We start from the raw sequence: 19,170 nt of genomic DNA, 5'->3' as shown, positions 1-19,170 counted from the left end.
CTGTACAGCGCAGCGGAAGATGTAGGCGCCATACAAATAATAATAATATATATACATACATACATAAACATTTTGATTCACAGCACTCAAGCAACTGCTTCCCCACCAAAGAACATCTGGCACCCAGTGCTGTATTTTTTATCATTATGTACCCCCAAAACTTCTCCAGGACAACTCCACTCTGAACTTCAAGGATTAGTTTGCTAGTTGCTAGTCCTAGTTACCTATACACTTAAAAATTCCAAACCCTAAATGTTTGAATAGGGTTAGAAATAGTATAATTTATTATGAACACAAGTTATTTTGCCTAGATAGAAATCATACAGTGCAGCACCCTCCACATACATTTGAATGCACGGCACACACCCCCTTTGCCTTACCTGACGAGATGCATACTATTCCACAGAGCAGATAAAAGTGGACAAACTCCCCAATCATTGTCCTGACACAGCCCTGCCAGTTATCTCATGCCAATGAACTCCTCAAAAAAATTATAATGGATCAGAATCCCAGGGAAATCAAACAGAACTCCTAGCCACCAAACTGTACATCCAGCCCAAGCTTAATATAAGCGACTCTCCAACGCTGAGATGGTCAAAAAGAGGTCAGCAGAAGATGACTTTGGGGACTTGAGAGTCCAGACTGCTCCTCAGACTTTGGATATCCTGCTAGGTAATGAGGGAGAAGAGAAGACTTCTCTCCCTGTCACCAGCCAAAACTCCCCAAAAGAAAACTCCAGGGCCGATCTTCTTCACTAAAAAACCCAGTAGGAGGTCAGCAGAAGAAGAGTTGGTCAGCAGAAGAAGACATTAGGAGTCCAGGCTGCTTCTCAAACGTTGGATATCCTACTAGGTAAGAAGGGAGAAGAGAAGAAGACTTATCTCACTGTCACCAACCAATACTCCTCAAAAGAAAACTCCAGGGTTGTTCTTCTTCACCCGGTAGAACTATCCAAAGAGCGTGCGACGCTAAATCTCAGTCCACCCAGTAGAGGTCCAACAGCCAGACTTGATGTTCCACCCTCGATGTTGCAGAAAAGAGTTTTATTCCCGTAAGATCACCCGTGCACTGTTCTCCATCCCCGATCACCCCCTGCTTGCACCACGCAAAGGCAACTTTTCACTCAATGCTTCTGTAGTTGATGCTTCCAGACAGGAGTTGGAGATCAGTCGCTGAGGGTAGGAGGTCCTCCTGGTCGTCTTCTTCTTCTTGTGATGGGCAGTTGCTGGGAAGTTTGTAGGGTCCCGTTTATCCCTCCTGTCTCCAGCTCAGACCGGAGCTGATCCCCATTTCATTCTAAGCAGGCGAAGCATCCAGCCTAACAGCAGCAGCAGCAACTCTGCTTAAAGGGGCCGCCTACTATTCTGCTCTTTTGTTTGGTAGATATATAAACCTTAGACTTTCAGATTCCTCGCATGCAGGCTTGTTGCTGCCATCTACTGGCCACAGAGCGCAGCCTCTTCAAGGCTGGATTAATTTTTTTAACGGAAATTCCACTTTTGTTGAGAAAAAAAACCTGATAGCTTTTTGTTCAGTTCTACATATTCTACTTGATTACTTTGTCATTATGTGTCTATATAAAACACATTCATTCATTAGGCTTGTAACAGGAAATCTGGGAGACAAAACAATCAGAATATGCTGCAGGTTACAGTTTATTCCAGGTAAGGCAGATGCATAGCCCCCTATCTTCCCTGTTTTGAAAGCAAAACTCCTCACCCCTCTTTTCTTTTTGTAAACTCTCTCACTTTTGCTTCATGTTGTACAGATCTGTATAAATACATGTGTTTAGCTGCTAAAAGTGGTTGTAGTTTGCGAAATGCTATGTCAGTAGGGTATTGTACCGTGTTAGCCATCAGTAAAAGCAAGGAGCTTTGAATCAGGATGATACCAGTTATTGGCTAACCTTAGAGATGAATAAACAGCAAGCTTACGGCTAATAATAAGACTTTGTCGGGCTTGCTTCCCAAGTCCGAAGAAGTCTTATTATTAGCCGTAAGCTTACTGTTTATTCATCTCTAAGTTAGCCAATAAATGGTATCATCCTGATTCAAAACTTCTTGCTAAGGCCTTGTTCACATTGCGTTCCGTTCGCGTGTCCGTCCACATTGAGTTTTTTTTGAGGCGTCTTTTTTTTCCGATTCCCGGCGCTTGGGTGGGCGATTCGTTTTTTGTGCTTAGCGGTTTTCTAAGCGTTTTTTTCCGAGCGGTTTTGTAATTCACTCCCTGACGCAAGTCAGGAAGTGAACTCTTTGACCCGGAAAAGAATAAATACAATGGCCTCAATTCACTAAGCTTTAACAAACACTTTATCAAACGTTTGATAATTTACCTCATGGGTAAAATCTAATTTTGAATTCACTAAGCCACTCGGTACACTTATTCAACGACATGGCCTGACGTACCACTGCTACGCCGATGACACACAGCTATACCTGTCCTTCAAACCTGGTGGAACAGACCCTACCCCAAAAATAAACTCTTGCTTAGCTGAGCTTCAGGCATGGATGAATGATAACTGGTTGAAACTGAATGCTGACAAAACTGAGGTCCTGTTTGTCCAAAGCCAGTGCTCGCCATCAAAACAGCTCTATCCTAAAGCAACACCAATCAGGATTGGGAATTCAGACATAAACAGCTCCAACCTTGTGCGCAGCCTTGGCGTACTAATCGATGGGGAATTGAGTTTCAGAAACCAAATTTCATCTGTAGTTAAATCTTCCTTCTTTCATCTGAAGAACATTGCAAAGATTAAACATCTGATTCCCCCAGAGGATCTTCAAACCCTAGTCCACGCCTTCATCACATCACGGCTGGACTACTGCAATGCCCTTTATGCTGGCCTCCCCAAAAAAGACCTGCGTCGCCTGCAATTAGTGCAGAATGCTGCTGCCAGATTGCTAACAAACCAGCCTCGCCACTGTCACATTACACCGATCCTTCGCTCACTGCACTGGCTACCAGTAGAATGGAGAATACTCTTCAAGATTGGACTGCTGACATTCAAATCCCTGCACAACTTGGGCGCTGGATACATGATGGACTTGCTGAAGCTGCACCACACCTCTCACAACCTCAGATCAGCAAGTTCTATAAACTTGGTCACTCCCAGAGTGCACCTCAAAAAATCTGGAGACAGAGCCTTCTGTCATGCTGCCCCTACTCTTTGGAACTCCCTACCACACCCAGTAAAGACAGCACCATCCCTGGAGCTATTCAAATCCAGACTGAAAAGCCACCTGTTTAGCCTGGCATTTCCAGATTTATAAAATTCTTCCTCTGTACCACGATGGTCGGAGCCATGCTTATGCGCTTTGAGTCCCACAGGAGAAAAGCGCTTTACAAATGTTATTTGTTGTTGTTGTTGTTGTTGTTGTTATATATTTATCAAATGTTTTATTGATTAAAAGTTCAATAAATCTATAACACCTTAGTGAATTAAAAATTAGATGAGGTAAATTATCAAACGTTTGATAAAGTGTTTGATGAAGCTTAGTAAATTGAGGCCATTGTATTTATTCTTAACAATTTGTACGCGTTCGCCGATTTTCCTATGTCTTCCACTGAGGCGGAATCACCCCAAAAATGGAACACACACTGCTTTTCCTAGCCGCACCACGAACGACATGCATAGACATTCATTGGCCACACGGTCGGAGGGCATTTTAAAAAACCGCAGGAGGTCTAAAAAACGCCTGCAGTGTGAATGAGCCCTAAATGCTATGTCCAATTTGTAAATTATTGTCTGTTATATTACCAAATGCTAATAAGAAAATAAGCTTAGTAATTATTATTATTATTTAGTTTTAATATAGCACCAACATCTTCTGTGGTGCTGTATAGAGTATATAGCCTTGTCACTAACTGTCCCTCGGAGGAGCTCACAATCTAAACCACATGTGTCGAACTCCAGGCCTGGAGGGCCAGATCCATGCCAGTGTTTAGGATGGACTGAAAAAGAGAGGAATGTGTTCTACCTGATGGACCACACCTTCCCTGAATCAGACCCATCAATTCATTTGAGCTGCATCAAAAATGTGTGAGGACCTCGACCCTCGTAAGACCGGTTTGACATCCCTGATCTAAACTCTTCCATAGTCATATGTCCATCGTAGTCTAAAGCCAATTTTAGAGAGAAGCCTATTACTGTATCTGTATGTTTTTAGGATGTGGGAGGAAACCCATAGAGGCACAGGGAGAGCATACAAACTCCTTGAAAATGTCGCCCTGGCTGGGATTTGAACCGGGGACCCAGCGTTGCAAGGCGAGAGTGCTATCCACTACGCCATGGTTTCTCAAACCTGTCCTTGTGACTCCCCAACGGTGCATGTTTTGCAGGCAACCTCACCCATGCACAGGTGAGGTAATTAGTGTCTCAGCTACATGGAATCCACCAAGCTAAGACACTAATTAACCCACCTGTGCGCAGGTGAGGTTGAGCAAGCCTTACTTACCAATTCAATATAAAGTTTAAATTATTTTTCCCTCCCACCACTGGATCACACAGTGAGCTATAGCTACCCAAATTCTTGAGGCTTTGTATCCAGGCTACGCTCAATATGCATAGAGTGAGTATGGCAGATGTGATGTATGTATGAGTGGGGGTGGACCTGCTTATACCCTAAGGCTCCTCGTTGTTTTTAGTGTTTTTAACTATGTGAATATTTAAATATGTGCTATGACATGTTGTCCTAATAAACATTATATTGAATTGGTAAGTGAGGCTTGCTTTAGCTTTTTTCTGCAATTTTTCCTATTAAGTTTATAACTTGAGTTACAGGCCCACTGTATTTATTTTTATATGTGTAATTGTTGGAAGAGGATTTGAGTTCCTTTCCCATACACAGTGAAAAACATTGCCCATTTTTTTTTTAGGGCCATTAATTCCCATTTTTGAATCATAGGTGAGGTTGTCTGCAAAACATGCAATGTTGGGGAGTCACGAGGACAGATTTTGAGAAACACTGCACTACGTCAATGAAAGAAAAGACCAGTATTCTAATAGTTCATCATGGTGTGCCTTACTGGAGGTGATGAAAGGCGTGGCTAGAGGTGTGATAAAGGAATGACTGCAGGTGATGATGGCTAGTGTGGAGGTGTACTAAAGAAATGAGTGGATATGTGATAAAGGTGTGACTGGAGGCATCGGAAGGTATAATTGGAGCTGTGATGAAGCCGTGACTGAAGGGGATGATGGCGTGATTGAAGGTGTGATAAAGCTGTGACTGGAGGTATGGTATAACGTGATATGTTCTCTGGTTGAACTCGATGGATGTGTGTCTTTCTTCAACCCAAATAACTATGTAACTATGTGATCGGAGGTGTGATAAAGGTGTGGCTGGAGGTAAGGTATAACATGATCGGAGGTGTGATAAAGGTGTGGCTGGAGGTAAGGTATAACATGATCGGAGGTGTGATAAAGGTGTGGCTGGAGGTAAGGTATAACAAGATCGGAGGTGTGATAAAGGTGTGGCTGGAGGTAAGGTATAATGTGATCGGAGGTGTGATAAAGGTGTGGCTGGAGGTAAGGTATAACGCGATCGGAGGTGTGATAAAGCTGTGGCTGGAGGTAAGGTATAACGTGATCGGAGGTGTGATAAAGGTGTGGCTTGGATGTGTGATAAAGATGTGACTTGAGGTAAGATATGGCCTCAATTCACTAAGATCATGCTGGAGATAATAAGGCAAGAGAAAACTTACCACCACACAGTAAGAGAGTTATCTTATCTCGCCATTCCTTAAGTTACCTCCTCTGTAGTTAATTTACCTCCTCTGTAGTTATTTTCACACACAGTTAATTAACAGCCTATCTTTAACTCTGGAGTTATTTTAAGGATTGAAGAGTTAACTTAAAGACAGAAGAGTTAACTTTAGGTTTGCCTGAGGTAAAATGTTTCCTGAATACGACATGCCTCATCACCATGGTGATAACTCTAGAAACGTTATTAAAGACAGTAGATAAGCTTAGTGAATTGAGGCCAATGTGAGTGGAAAGATCTGACTAGAGGTGTGAAAAGCTGTTACTGGAGATGTGGGAAGATGTGACTGGAGATGTGATAAAGGTGTGACTGGAGGTGTGGGAGGATGTTAAAGTGGACCGAAACTCTTGCACAGGGCAGAAGGAAAACAGAGAGAAATGCACCCTGTATGTATTTATAGAGTTCAGCCTGTCTAATTCCCCCTCATCTGTGACTAACCGCAACTGTAATTTGAGCTCTTAGTTGAGTCTGCTGGCTGCCTGAGCAGAGCAGCAAATTTTTAAACACAGGATGTTAACCCTGTGTCTGCTTCCATGAAAGCAGGAAGTAGATACACTCCAGATTTAATGCAGGATTTGTATCAGCTGTAACAAAGAAATGTTTTTCTTTGAAGGTTATTATGCTACTGCTTATTTTTTAGAGCAGCAAGGAAGTTCTGGGTTCAGGTCCACTTTAAGATCCCAGGGGATAGTTGTCACAGGTGCATGCACATGCGCTGTGTTAGGTACAGCTACACAGGTGTGCTCATGTTATTGTGTCAAAACTATTTGCTATCATGTTGCAAATACACCGTAGCGCTGGCAGCAAGTGGTTAAATTGTAAAAAAAAAAAAAAAAAGACTTGAGCAGCACCAATCTATATTTTCTGCAATTTAATCACAAAGTAACATTTCCCTTTGACTTTTGGGTAACTACAGTATCTTTTTCTTTTTACATGCATATTAAAAAAAACAAAATTCACAGCTGAATTTTTACACCTTACCACTTGTTTATTTTATGAGAATTGATTTAAAATGTGCAAAGCCAACAAAACAAAATGTAATTTGCTTTATTTAATAAAACTCTGATCTTTTCTCAAACACCTACCTCATACTGAAATGACATTCTTATAAAAATGTATGGTAATCCAATTTTATTCACTGCACTTAAAAACACACATACACACTGACAGGCACACAAGCACACACCCACACCCACATACACACTGACAGACACACACTGACACAAATACACATAGACACACACTGACACAAATGCACATAGACACACAATGACACTGACACAAACACACTTACACTGACACAAATACACATAGACACAAACTGACACAAATATATATAGACACACAATGACACTGACACAAACACACTTACATACACACTGATACACACACATACACAAATACACATAAAGCAGGTGCAGAACGGGAGCGCGCGTAGCCAGACCGCGCGTGCGCCAACTGGCCCCAACTGGAGGACATTTCGAGGCCAGGTACTGAAGATCCAGAAGTCGGAGGAAGACAGCAAGGGAGCAATAAGCCTGGGGGGGGGGGGGGGGGGGGGGGAAGTTGGAGGAAGCCCCATGTATACTGTATATAATTTTCCCCCTTTCCAGTTTAAGGTACTTTAAAGTTGTGATTAAAGGAATTCCGACTAGTAACTACCAAACGCAATGTGAAAGTATGTTCATAAATTAATGTGCATAAATAGCAAAGAAAAAAACATAATGAAGTGGAAATAACAAAAAAAAGTTTGTGGATTGCCAAAAAGTGTGCTAGAGTCTACTGAGCATATTCTAAGGTACGTCAAAGTGAAAATCCACAATACATTATAAATATTTCCCAATTTAACCATGCAATCCTGCAATACACGGTATTTGGAATGCATTCAGAATTTTGTGCAAAATTTTGGAACTTTGGTGGATTAGGAGGAGTTTGGCATGATTTTAATCTAAAAGTAGGATTGTCAGCCATAAATCAAATTCCATTTACCTACTGCTCTGTGTTTATTATGCAGTTTACAACCTGACCCTGCATTGAGAGTATTCTAATATAATCATAAATGTTTCTGCTGTAATAAATCTTAACGCAGTCAGCCTGGCTCTATTTGGTACATTGACGAGGGGAAGGACGCTTGTTATCTCCCCTCCCACATTCCTTCCTGTTCCTCACTGATTCACTGATTGGCTGAGTGCTATTTAGTGTTACGGGCTGAGGCTGAGAAGGGAAATACATACCTATGCAGAAGCATTTAAAATACGATTTATGCTGTGCTCACATATGTTTACAAAGTAAGCTAGATATGACAGTGCTGTTTGTAGGAGAGAAAAAGAGTAAGGGAGAAAATGACATCAGGATTGGCTTCAGTCTGAGGTAGTAAAGATGGAAAATGCCTGAAGAAATTTTCTCTGTATTTACTATATAAAATTCACTGAAATCAAATCATGGACCGAACAATACATCTGTTATCTAAGCAGAACAAGTATTTATCTACTTATATATGTATTTTTTTGCTGGAATGGTTTGGCTGCCCCAATGCTTGAAGGAGGAAAAGTTCTGGGGAGCACCTCTGAATGTCAACCCAAGCAAGTGATAAGGGGGAGCGCCCAAGGCCTGAGTAAGCGACCACAGATATCTAGGTGGTGGTGGAAGGGAAGGGAAAAGGAAAGGCCGGGCCTTTAGTATTAGTATTTTTATAGTCTTACAGTGTTATTGATGGTCTGGTGTGAAGGAGAAGAGGCCATAGGCCTAATAACATTTGTGTATAAAGGAGGCTTTATCACAAGTCTATTTGTTTTCTCAGACACCTTGAAAAATGGAGCTCAATTGACAGAAGTCAGCTTGGTAAAATATGAGGACACTTAATAAATGTGATCTCATGTCTGCTCCTGCATGCAGAGTTTGGGGACGGGATTCCACCTTTCTGCCCAGGACTTGCCTTGAGGTCTCTGACCTTGGCCCACATTCAGCTACCCAGCTTTCAATTTAAAAATGTTTCGGTGATTAAACACAACTAGCTCCTAGATTTGCTAGATTTGTTTATTGATTGATTTACGGTGACAAATTGTTTGCCAATAAAACAGAGAGAGACAAAATTTGATGAATCACCAGAGCAAACAGACATGTGGTTCAGAGCCAGAGCTGGAGGCGCATCTGAAGAAAAAGGTTCCTTGAAGATTTACATTGTTTAGAGTGGAATTATTAGTGCCGGTAGGTAGTTTGTTAAATTTAACATCCCTGGCACAATGAGTTTCTTCTACATAGCACTGTTCTGATTACGCCTCTTATGTCTACAAGACAATCACCTCAGCCTTGGAGAAGGGGGTGGCCAAGTGGAAGAAATAGCTGTGATTATTCAAGTTGCAGCAGCCTATGCATATACTGTACATCGTAAAGAAGCTTATCACAGACTCCTCGTCTTTGACTCAAAAATGGAGAATACTCACCAGAGCAAGACCCTCCGGGGATGCCAGCTCTAGGCACATATAAGGTATCGATCCCCATGAAACTGAATGGACACAACAACAAAGTACAGTCACAGCCAACATACACTGCATATAATCTGTGGAGATGTATAGTATAAAGTAACGATGAAGGAAAAATCTTTAGACCGGTTTTATGCTGAATGTGTGCGATGCAGTGTGGTGCATGCACCGCAGAAATTAAAGGAACACTATTAAACCAAGTGTTCTAAAATGACAATCTTTATGTATAATTTCCAAGTGTCCCTGCATCCGTCCCTGTGTCAGTGCTTTTTGCACTGCGCATGTGCAGGGACAAGACGCAGAGACACTGCAGAGAGCCGGAGGAGGACGGGCCAGAAGGAGCGGGCGTGTGGGCGCGCACGCGGATGCGCACGGCGGATTTGTGACAGACCTAGCCCGTTTTTAAACGGGCTTAGGTCACTAGTGTACAAATAATGTCTAATGCTGGGTACACACGGTGCGTTCCCGCCCTCGATGCCCCGCTCAATTCCCGTTGATTCCCGGCCGCTCGATTATTTCCGACATGTCCAATTCCCGTTTCGATGGATCGTTAGGTCGATTTGGCATACCTTGCATGAGAATCGACCTAACAATCATCAAAACGTGCTCGGAAATAATCGAGCAGCCGGGAATAGCGGGGAATCGAGTGCGGGGACGCACCGTGTGTACCCAGCATAAGTAGCTGTGTAAACATTTTCCTACTTTTCATGTTAAATATCAGAGGCAAAAGTTTGACTTCCTTGTGTGTAGATTTTAGCTACAGCTTTTAACTTAGCTGTAGGGACAGCATTGATTGCTGCATGATTTTTGTAAATGGAATCGCATGAGGATTTGCATGAGTGTGCAGAAGTTCATTTTGGTGTTTTGCTGTTTTGCTTGCCACACACACCCCTTCCAGCACCTCCCCATTAAATCTACAAGTGTTTAAATGTCCTAGCTCAAGGTGAGGAGCCTGGATTTCGTGTTTTGTTTCGCTTTTTTCAATTAGATTTTAGCTACGTTTGGAATGTCTCATTTGCAAAGGTGAATATCTGCAGTCTGACATGCTAAGAACAGTGTTATATTGAAGCAGAGGTATATGAAAAGCCTGTCAGGTGTCATGTTTCACACACACAATTACAAATGTTTATATTGCATTTAAGATACATTTCCTCTGCTCTGTGCAGACAGCTCAGTCAGAAACACAGGCAGAGCTTTCTCTCCCTCACACACACACATAGCTAACAGATACACTGTGAGGGAATTCCCCCTCCCCTCATGGCTCAGTCTGCCATCAGAATTGCCGTAAGAAAATCGTGAAAGGAATTGGATAATAGTAAACAAAGAGATGAAAATTTAAATGTATACACTAGTACTTAGCAGCACTTCCCAAACATTTCCTATCTCAATTGAAAAAAGCATGTTAATTGATAGTGTTGCTTTAAGCTTCATATGACCCCAAATTACTTTTCCCTTTGAGTTGCGACAACTTGGAGGCGGAGTAGTATTTAACGCTGCTGTGTGCCCTGCTCCTCGGCACCGTACTAATATGTAAGTGCCCCTAGACCAATCAACACACCCTCTGCTTGTTTTAATTACAAGTGGTTACACGGTGGCATGTGCACTAAACATCAGTAGGTGCTGTGCACAGAGTGCATGGTAATTTTACCATTCATTCCACTTACAAGGTGTTGTATGTTGTACAATTAGCACAACTCTTTCACTGTAACATGAGCGTTGCTATGGCGACGTGCACTATGCGATTGTTACTCTAACAACCCTCGCATTATCTTGGTGATGCAGGTGGTGCTAATTGTGCAACACGCACTACCTTGCTTGCAGAATTAACGGTAACATTGTCTTGTGCAAGTTTAACACTGTTTAGTGCATATGTCCCACTTTGTGGGATGGTGGGAGGAATCTGTCATGCAAGGTCTCCTCTTGCCTTTCAGCTCACTTGGGAACGGGCAAGCAATGTTAGCAGGAAGACACTCCTATCTACCATCTTCTACTACGGACTCCCTACAATGGCTCACCCACAAAGCAACCTATTCAGGTAACTGGGGCCTATTGGGTGTCAGAGGGCCCGACTGCCAATTTCTCTGTCCCATCTCCCACCCGAGAGTCCCATCAGGCTGAGCCAAATAACTTCATCTTAATCCATCATTGCCATGGACAGGACTAACTTTGGAAGACAAAGACAAAAAGTAGAATCTCCATCTTAACCCTGGCTGGTACACACTTTCAATTAGGATTGGCCAACCACTGACCAATTTTACCACTTCCATGTAGTATGATGGTTTGCCTACACAATCTGTTAATAGTATTCAATATTTGTCAACTCTCATACTACATGGAGGTGGTACAATTGGTCAGTGATTGGCCAACCATAATTGAGAGTGTGTATCGGGCATTAATCCTATTATACAGTTCCAATTTTGATTGGCCAATCACTGGCCAATTTTACTACCTCCATGTATTAGGAGGGCCAACAGATTATGAATACCCTGAGCAGATTGTGTAGGTAAGCTCTCATACTACATGAAAATGGTAACATTGGCCAATCAAAATTGGATGTGTGTACCAGCCTGGTACACACTTTCACTCATCATTGGCCAATCGCTGACCAATTTTACCTCCTCTATGTAGTATAAGGGTTTACCTACACAACCTGCTCATAGTACTCAATATCTGCTGACCCCATACTACATGAAGGTGGTAACATTGGTCAGTGATTGGCCAATCATAATTGAAAGTGTGTACTAGGCTTTAAAGTGTACCAGAGATGAGAAGCATCCCCCTGGGTGACTCCTGTCACCCGCAATTGTCCCAGAAAGCCTGGCCTAGTTGCGCACCGTCGCACATGCCCGGCCAGGCAGACTCCTTAGCCGCACTCCTGTCCCTGGGAGCAATCTGACTCGGCCTGGCTTTCGGGGACAATTAGGGGTTACAGGAGTCACCCAGGGAGACGGCGAGGGACGAGCAGCCCTAACAGGGCTTAACCTCTACACGACTGCGTCATGCCAATTGGCGTGAATGCGGTGGCTCCCCCAGGACCGCCTAATTGGCGTCAAGTCCTGGGTGCGTGTTTTGCAGGAGATCGCGCACGCTGATGCGCATCTCCACTCCGTCATCAGTCTCCCATCGCCGATCGCCGCTAGGAGACTGTTAGACGGTGAAACCGCCATCTACTTAGAATGTACAGCACTGCGATCTAGGGCAGCGCTGTGCTGGGGACAGTTGGGTTACTCAGCTGTCCGCCTGGGAGACACAGGAGCGATCGGCTCTAGGCTGATGCCTATGACAGCCGATCGCGGTGATTTAGAGGAGGGAGGGGGGGAATAAATTCATAAATAAATATTCAAATAAATAAACAAACAAAAATTGGGGGAGCGATCAGAGCCCACCAACAGAAATCTCTGTTAGTGGGCAGAAAAGGGGGGGGATCACTGGTGTGCTGAGTTGCTCTGCAGCGAGCCCTTAAAGCTGCAGTGGCCTAAGTTGTAAAAAAAATAGCCTGGTCCCTAAGGGGGTATAAGCCTACGGTGCTGAAGTGGTTAAGGAAGCTCCAGGTAAGTATGGAACCCGAGACGCTTCTCGTCTCAGGTTCACTTTAAGGAGGGAATCCTCACTATTGGAATTCTACAGAATTATTCCGTCTGCGGTCTTTACATTTCACTTCCGAAATGTCTGACTATTATACATTGCTGGCGCACATTAGTAGTGATTTTATCCTTGTGACTGTATGTTTGCGAGGAACCGGTATCAAACGGAATTACCATACGCAGACTGAGTCCTGCAGAGATCAAGAGAACATTCCGCCTGCGTTCACAGGGACCGCCATCCTGCATGAATAATTTACTAATAAATAAGTCAATATTTTGAAGAGAAGAGAAATAAACATTTATTTGAATCCGGGCAAACAACCGAGGAGCTTACATGCGCTCTGTGCGGTTTCCCCCTGGCGAGATCAAAGTTAGAATGATTATGGTAATCTTATGTGTCTGTGATTATTGACACCTAGACTAAATGGAAGTGTGGAGAAGAGGACGGCATGCAAATATAAGGAGCCTCTGATACAGAGGAAGAACTCTGCTCCTGGGACTGACCCCGGAGGAAACCCACGCATTATATACTGAGCAAATGAGGATAACATACATAACCAAGCCCAAGCGTTACCTTCAGTCTAAACGGCATGACAAATAGTTATTTGTTCCGCAGTCGCAGTCAGAAGTTTGAATGTTGATGAAGTCAGTAAGAAGCAGTGGTGTAGCAACAGGGGATGCTGATGTTGCAAGTGCAGATGACGTGGCACCTTATGGCAAATGTTGCCTGTCGCCAGCACACGTGAGCGTGTGGGCGACAGGCCGGCGACAGCTCCTCGCCAGGTCCCTCCGCGTACACACGCGGAAGAGGGACCAGCGGCGAGGCGGAAGCTGTCGCCGACGTTCCTCCTCCCTCCGCCGGAAGCTCCATATACTTTAATGGAGGTTGCTGTCGCTAGTCCGCGTACTCACGCGGACTAGCGACAGTTGCGGCGGAGGTGCGGTGGCGACTGTCGCCATGCGATTGAAACTTTCAATCGCATGGCGACATGAGCGACGGGCGACAGTTCGGGGTGCGCGCGCGTGCAACGGCCCATACTCACAGGCGACCTGTCGCCGCAACACGCGCGCGCCGCGTGTTGAGGCGACAAAAGTCCCTCGTGAGTATGGGCCATTAGACTTAGCCCACCATGAACCTGTAAGGCCCATCATAGGTGTCCCTTAGTATCAGGTAGCCAGAGGTACTCTCAGTATTAAGTAGCTAGAATTGCCCCCAAGTATTATCATTCTATAGGAACCTCAGTGTTAAAGTGAATGGGAACCGCATTTAAAAAAATACTTATCCAAGGAGAGAGAAGGCTCTGGGTCCTATAGAGCCTTCCAGCTCCTCTCCTGGTCCCCTCGTTCCAGTGCTGGCTCGCCCGGTAGCGGTATTTGACTAAATTAGTCAAATACTGCTTTACCCGGCCGAAGGAGGCTTCAGAAGTCTTCTGGGAGCCCGAGTGCTCCTGAAGAAGGGCGGCTCTGTACTGCGCCTGCGCAAGCACGCTCTCTTGCACGCTCACGCCTGTGCAGTATGGATCCGCACGTCAAATACCCTCTTGGCGGGGGATTAAAATGGGGGGGGGGAGGGGGAGCCAGCACAGGATAGAGAGCACCTAGAGAGGAGACGGAAGGCTCTATACAACCCAGAGCCTTCCCTCTCCTTAGGTAAGTATTTGCTTCATATTTTTTAAATGCAGTTCCCATTCCCTTTAAGTCTTTAGAGGTGCCCCACACTTAAGAAAGATCTCGACAGTGGTAGGCCAAGAGCTGGATGAGTAACTTCTCATTTACACTCTCATCAGGACAATGCCTAGGGAAGGAGGGAGGGGCTAGGGGAGTGTGCCACCCTTCCATCATCAGGCACCTGTAGGCACATGTCTAGAGTGCCTTATGGTAAATACAGCCTTGGGCGTAGCTAAGGAGCTTGGGGCCCCAGCGGGAGTTTTACAAGGGGACCCAAGCACTCTATTGACGTGGAGCCCCAAAACCTACTAAGGACAGCTGCAGTGTCAGAGAGGTGTAATCAGAGTAAGGAAACAGTTTGTTAAGGATTACCACTATTCGATGCACATATAGAGGTGCTCATTACCTGCACAGTACCAATTAAAAGCTAATACGATGGATGAAGGAGAGCCTCTAGTGATGGGATGATTAATTATATGCAAATATTTCTGAGTTTATTCAATTTTATGCAAATATATGCAGCTTGAAAAATGGACCAATCTGTTTAAACCTGGGTGGGGACTTGATTGGTCCATTTTCATGCTGCATATATTTGCATAAAAATTTGCACAAACTTGGAAGTATTTGCATATAATGAATCATCCCTACTCTAGTGGGCCTCTGCATCCCCTATTGCTACACCACTGGCACCAGGGCTCCTTGACCTACCTCCATCAGTTGTTGCACTGGCTCTTTATTGATACACTGCTTACACCTGCCATGCACTTATTCAACATACAGGGTGTTGTTGTGGGGTAGGGCGGTCCTAGATTGTAAAACATGCACTGGGGCTCATGGTTCTATAGCTTTGCCACTGTAGACAGCAAGGCCAGATTTATTCTTGTTGTGTCCCTAGGGAAAGTATGTTGTGGCGCTGCTTTAATGTGCAGCAGCGCCCCTCCCCTGCCATTCCATGTGCAGCCCCCTCTTCCATATGTATCAACCATATATGCAGACCCTCTCATTCATAAACAGTTCTCTTTGGCATCAGTTTCCCCTTTTCAAGTGTTGCTCCCTATTTTCAGCCTCCTTTTTCATATGTAGCAACCCCCCTTTCATGTCCAGGTGCCCCCTTAGGCTGCAGCCTCCCAAGGCCTTTGTGGCCTTTCCAGAAATACTGACCTGGTAGGAAGCCTCCTAGTGCCAGGGGGTCAGGAGGAGACGCTGGCCTTCTATCCAATCAAGTCTATCTTTTGGCCCTTTAAACCTAATTAAACCCAGTAACCACTTCTCTCCAAAACATCACCATTTATACTCACAAGACCCCTGAAGACAGAGGATAGCAATGCTGGTATACAGCTTATAGTAATGCTGGTACACAGCCTATAGCAATGCTGGTACACAACCGATAGCAATGCTGGTATACAGCCTATAGTAATGCTGGTATACAGGCTATAGCAATGCTGGTACACAACCGATAGCAATGCTGGTATACAGCTTATAGTAATGCTGGTATACAGCCTATGGCAATGCTGGTACACAGCCTATAGCAATGCTGGTACACAACCGATAGCAATGCTGGTACACAGCCTATAGCAATGCTGGTATACAGCCTATGGCAATGCTGGTACACAGCCTATAACAATGCTGGTATACAACCTATAGCAATGCTGGTATACAGCCTATAGCAATGCTGGTACACAACCGATAGCAATGCTGGTACACAGCTTATAACAATGCTGGTATACAACCTATAGCAATGCTGGTACACAACCGATAGCAATGCTGGTACACAGCCTATAGCAATGCTGGTACACAGCCTATAGCAATGCTGGTACACAACCTCTAACAATGCTGGTACACAGCCGATAGCAATGCTGGTATACAGCCTATAGCAATGCTGGTACACAGCCTATAGCAATGCTGGTATACAGCCTATGGCAATGCTGGTACACAGCCTATAGCAATGCTGGTACACAGCCTATAGCAATGCTGGTATACAGCCTATAGTAATGCTGGTACACAACCAATAGCAATGCTGGTATACAGCTTATAGTAATGCTGGTATACAGCCTATGGCAATGCTGGTACACAGCCTATAGCAATGCTGGTACACAACCGATAGCAATGCTGGTACACAGCCTATAGCAATGCTGGTATACAGCCTATGGCAATGCAGGTACACAGCCTATAACAATGCTGGTATACAACCTATAGCAATGCTGGTATACAGCCTATAGCAATGTTGGTACACAACCGATAGCAATGCTGGTACACAGCTTATAACAATGCTGGTATACAACCTATAGCAATGCTGGTACACAACCGATAGCAATGCTGGTATACAGCCTATAGCAATGCTGGTACACAGCCTATAGCAATGCTGGTATGCAGCCTATAGCAATGCTGGTATACAGCCTATAGCAATGCTGGTATACAACCTATAGCAATGGTGGTATAAAACCTATAGCAATGCTGGTATACAACCTATAGCAATGCTGGTATACAGCCTATAGTAATGCTGGTATACAGCCTATATCAATGCTGGTACACAGCCTATAGCAATGCTGGTATACAGCCTATAGCAATGCTGGTAGACAGATGATAGCAATGCTGGTACACAGCCTATAGCAATGCTGGTATACAGCCGATAGCAATGCTGGTATACAGCCTATAGCAATGCTGGTATACAACCTATAGCAATGCTGGTACACAAACTATAGCAATGCTGGTATACAACCTATAGCAATGCTGGTACACAGCCTATAGCAATGCTGGTATACAGCCTATAGCAATGCTGGTATACAGCCTATAGCAATGCTGGTATACAACCTATAGCAATGCTGGTACACAGGCTATAGCAATGCTGGTACACAACCGACAGCAATGCTGGTACACAGCCTATAGCAATGCTGGTACACAACCTATAGCAATGCTCAGGGGCGTCGCTAGCCCTGTTTTAGGGGGGCACGTGCCCCCAATCTTTCCTGGGGTGCCACGGATCTCCGCCCGGCCGCCCCCTCTGTCAAGACTCAGCGGCTCCCTTTAGCCGCCGCGTCACTGACAGTCTCAGACCTCAGGATCAGGCGGCGAGCCGGCGACCAATCGTGCGGGCGCTAGGACCCAGCGCCCGCACTGATATGCGGAAGTGACATCACTTCCGCATATCGTGCGGGTGCGTCCAGCGCCCGCTCGTACATCTGGTCGGGTCGCCGCTGATCCTGAGGTCTGCTGAGAGGTAGGGGGGGGAGCGGCGGCGGCTAGAAGGGGTCCTCCCTGTCACTCACTCACTAAAGGGGCTCCCTGGCACGCACTCACTCCCTAAAGGGGCTCCCTGGCACGCACTCACTCCCTAAAGGGGCTCCCTGGCACGCACTCACTCCCTAAAGGGGCTCCCTGTCACTCACTCACTGCCTAAAGGGGCTCCCTGTCACTCACTCACTCCCTAAAGGGGCTCCCTGTCACTCACTCACTGCCTAAAGGGGCTCCCTGTCACTCACTCACTCCCTAAAGGGGCTACCTGTCACTCACTCACTCCCTAAAGGGGCTCCCTGTCACTCACTCACTCCCTAAAGGGGCTCCCCTGGCACTCACTCACTCCCTAAAGGGGCTCCCTGGCACTCACTCACTCACTCCCTAAAGGGGCTCCCTGGCACGCACTCACTCCCTAAAGGGGCTCCCTGGCACTCACTCACTCCCTAAAGGGGCTCCCTGTCACTCACTCACTCCCTAAAGGGGCTCCCTGGCACGCACCCACTCCCTAAAGGGGCTCCCTGTCACTCACTCACTCCCTAAAGGGGCTCCCTGTCACTCACTCACTCCCTAAAGGGGCTCCCTGTCACTCACTCACTCCCTAAAGGGGCTCCCTGGCACGCACCCACTCCCTAAAGGGGCTCCCTGGCACGCACTCACTCCCTAAAGGGGCTCCCTGTCACTCACTCACTCCCTAAAGGGGCTCCCTGGCACGCACCCACTCCCTAAAGGGGCTCCCTGGCACGCACCCACTCCCTAAAGGGGCTCCCTGGCACGCACTCACTCCCTAAAGGGGCTCCCTGTCACTCACTCACTCCCTAAAGGGGCTCCCTGTCACTCACTCCCTAAAGGGGCTCCCTGTCACTCACTCACTCCCTAAAGGGGCTCCCTGTCACTCACTCACTCCCTAAAGGGGCTCCCTGGCACGCACTCACTCCCTAAAGGGGCTCCCTGGCACGCACTCACTCCCTAAAGGGGCTCCCTGGCACGCACTCACTCACTAAAGGGGCTCCCTGGCACTCACTCACTTCCTAAAGGGGCTCCCTGGCACTCACTCACTCCCTAAAGGGCCTCCCTGTCACTCACTCACTCCCTAAAGGGCCTCCCTGTCACTCACTCACTCACTCACTCCCTAAAGGGGCTCCCTGTCACTCACTCACTCCCTAAAGGGGCTCCCTGTCACTCACTCACTCCCTAAAGGGGCTCCCTGTCACTCACTCGCTCCCTAAAGGGGCTCCCTGGCACGCACTCACTCCCTAAAGGGGCTCCCTGGCACGCACTCACTCACTAAAGGGGCTCCCTGGCACTCACTCACTTCCTAAAGGGGCTCCCTGGCACTCACTCACTCCCTAAAGGGCCTCCCTGTCACTCACTCACTCACTCACTCCCTAAAGGGCCTCCCTGTCACTCACTCACTCACTCCCTAAAGGGGCTCCCTGTCACTCA

The 19,170-nt window shown here is 45.8% G+C and overlaps 1 protein-coding gene across 7 annotated transcripts in view; it reads right to left on the bottom strand.

The window, feature by feature from the left end:
• ROBO1 (roundabout guidance receptor 1) overlaps nucleotides 1-19,170 on the bottom strand; it is a 1,398,228-nt gene that overhangs the window by 485,765 nt on the left and 893,293 nt on the right. The window contains exon 1 of one of the 7 annotated variants that reach the window (XM_068270498.1): nucleotides 381-1,339. The exons of the other annotated variants lie outside the window; for them this stretch is intronic. Coding sequence (XP_068126599.1) covers nucleotides 381-438 — 58 coding nt within the window. The 5' untranslated portion in view covers nucleotides 439-1,339. Of the gene's footprint in view, nucleotides 1-380; nucleotides 1,340-19,170 lie in introns of those variants that run through there. 7 annotated transcript variants of the gene reach the window in all.

The sequence above is a fragment of the Hyperolius riggenbachi genome, chromosome 2, assembly GCF_040937935.1.
Source record: "Hyperolius riggenbachi isolate aHypRig1 chromosome 2, aHypRig1.pri, whole genome shotgun sequence".
Lineage (NCBI taxonomy): Eukaryota > Metazoa > Chordata > Amphibia > Anura > Hyperoliidae > Hyperolius > Hyperolius riggenbachi.
Note: the sequence above shows the minus strand (reverse complement) of the source record. Positions and strands in the feature narration are given on the sequence as shown.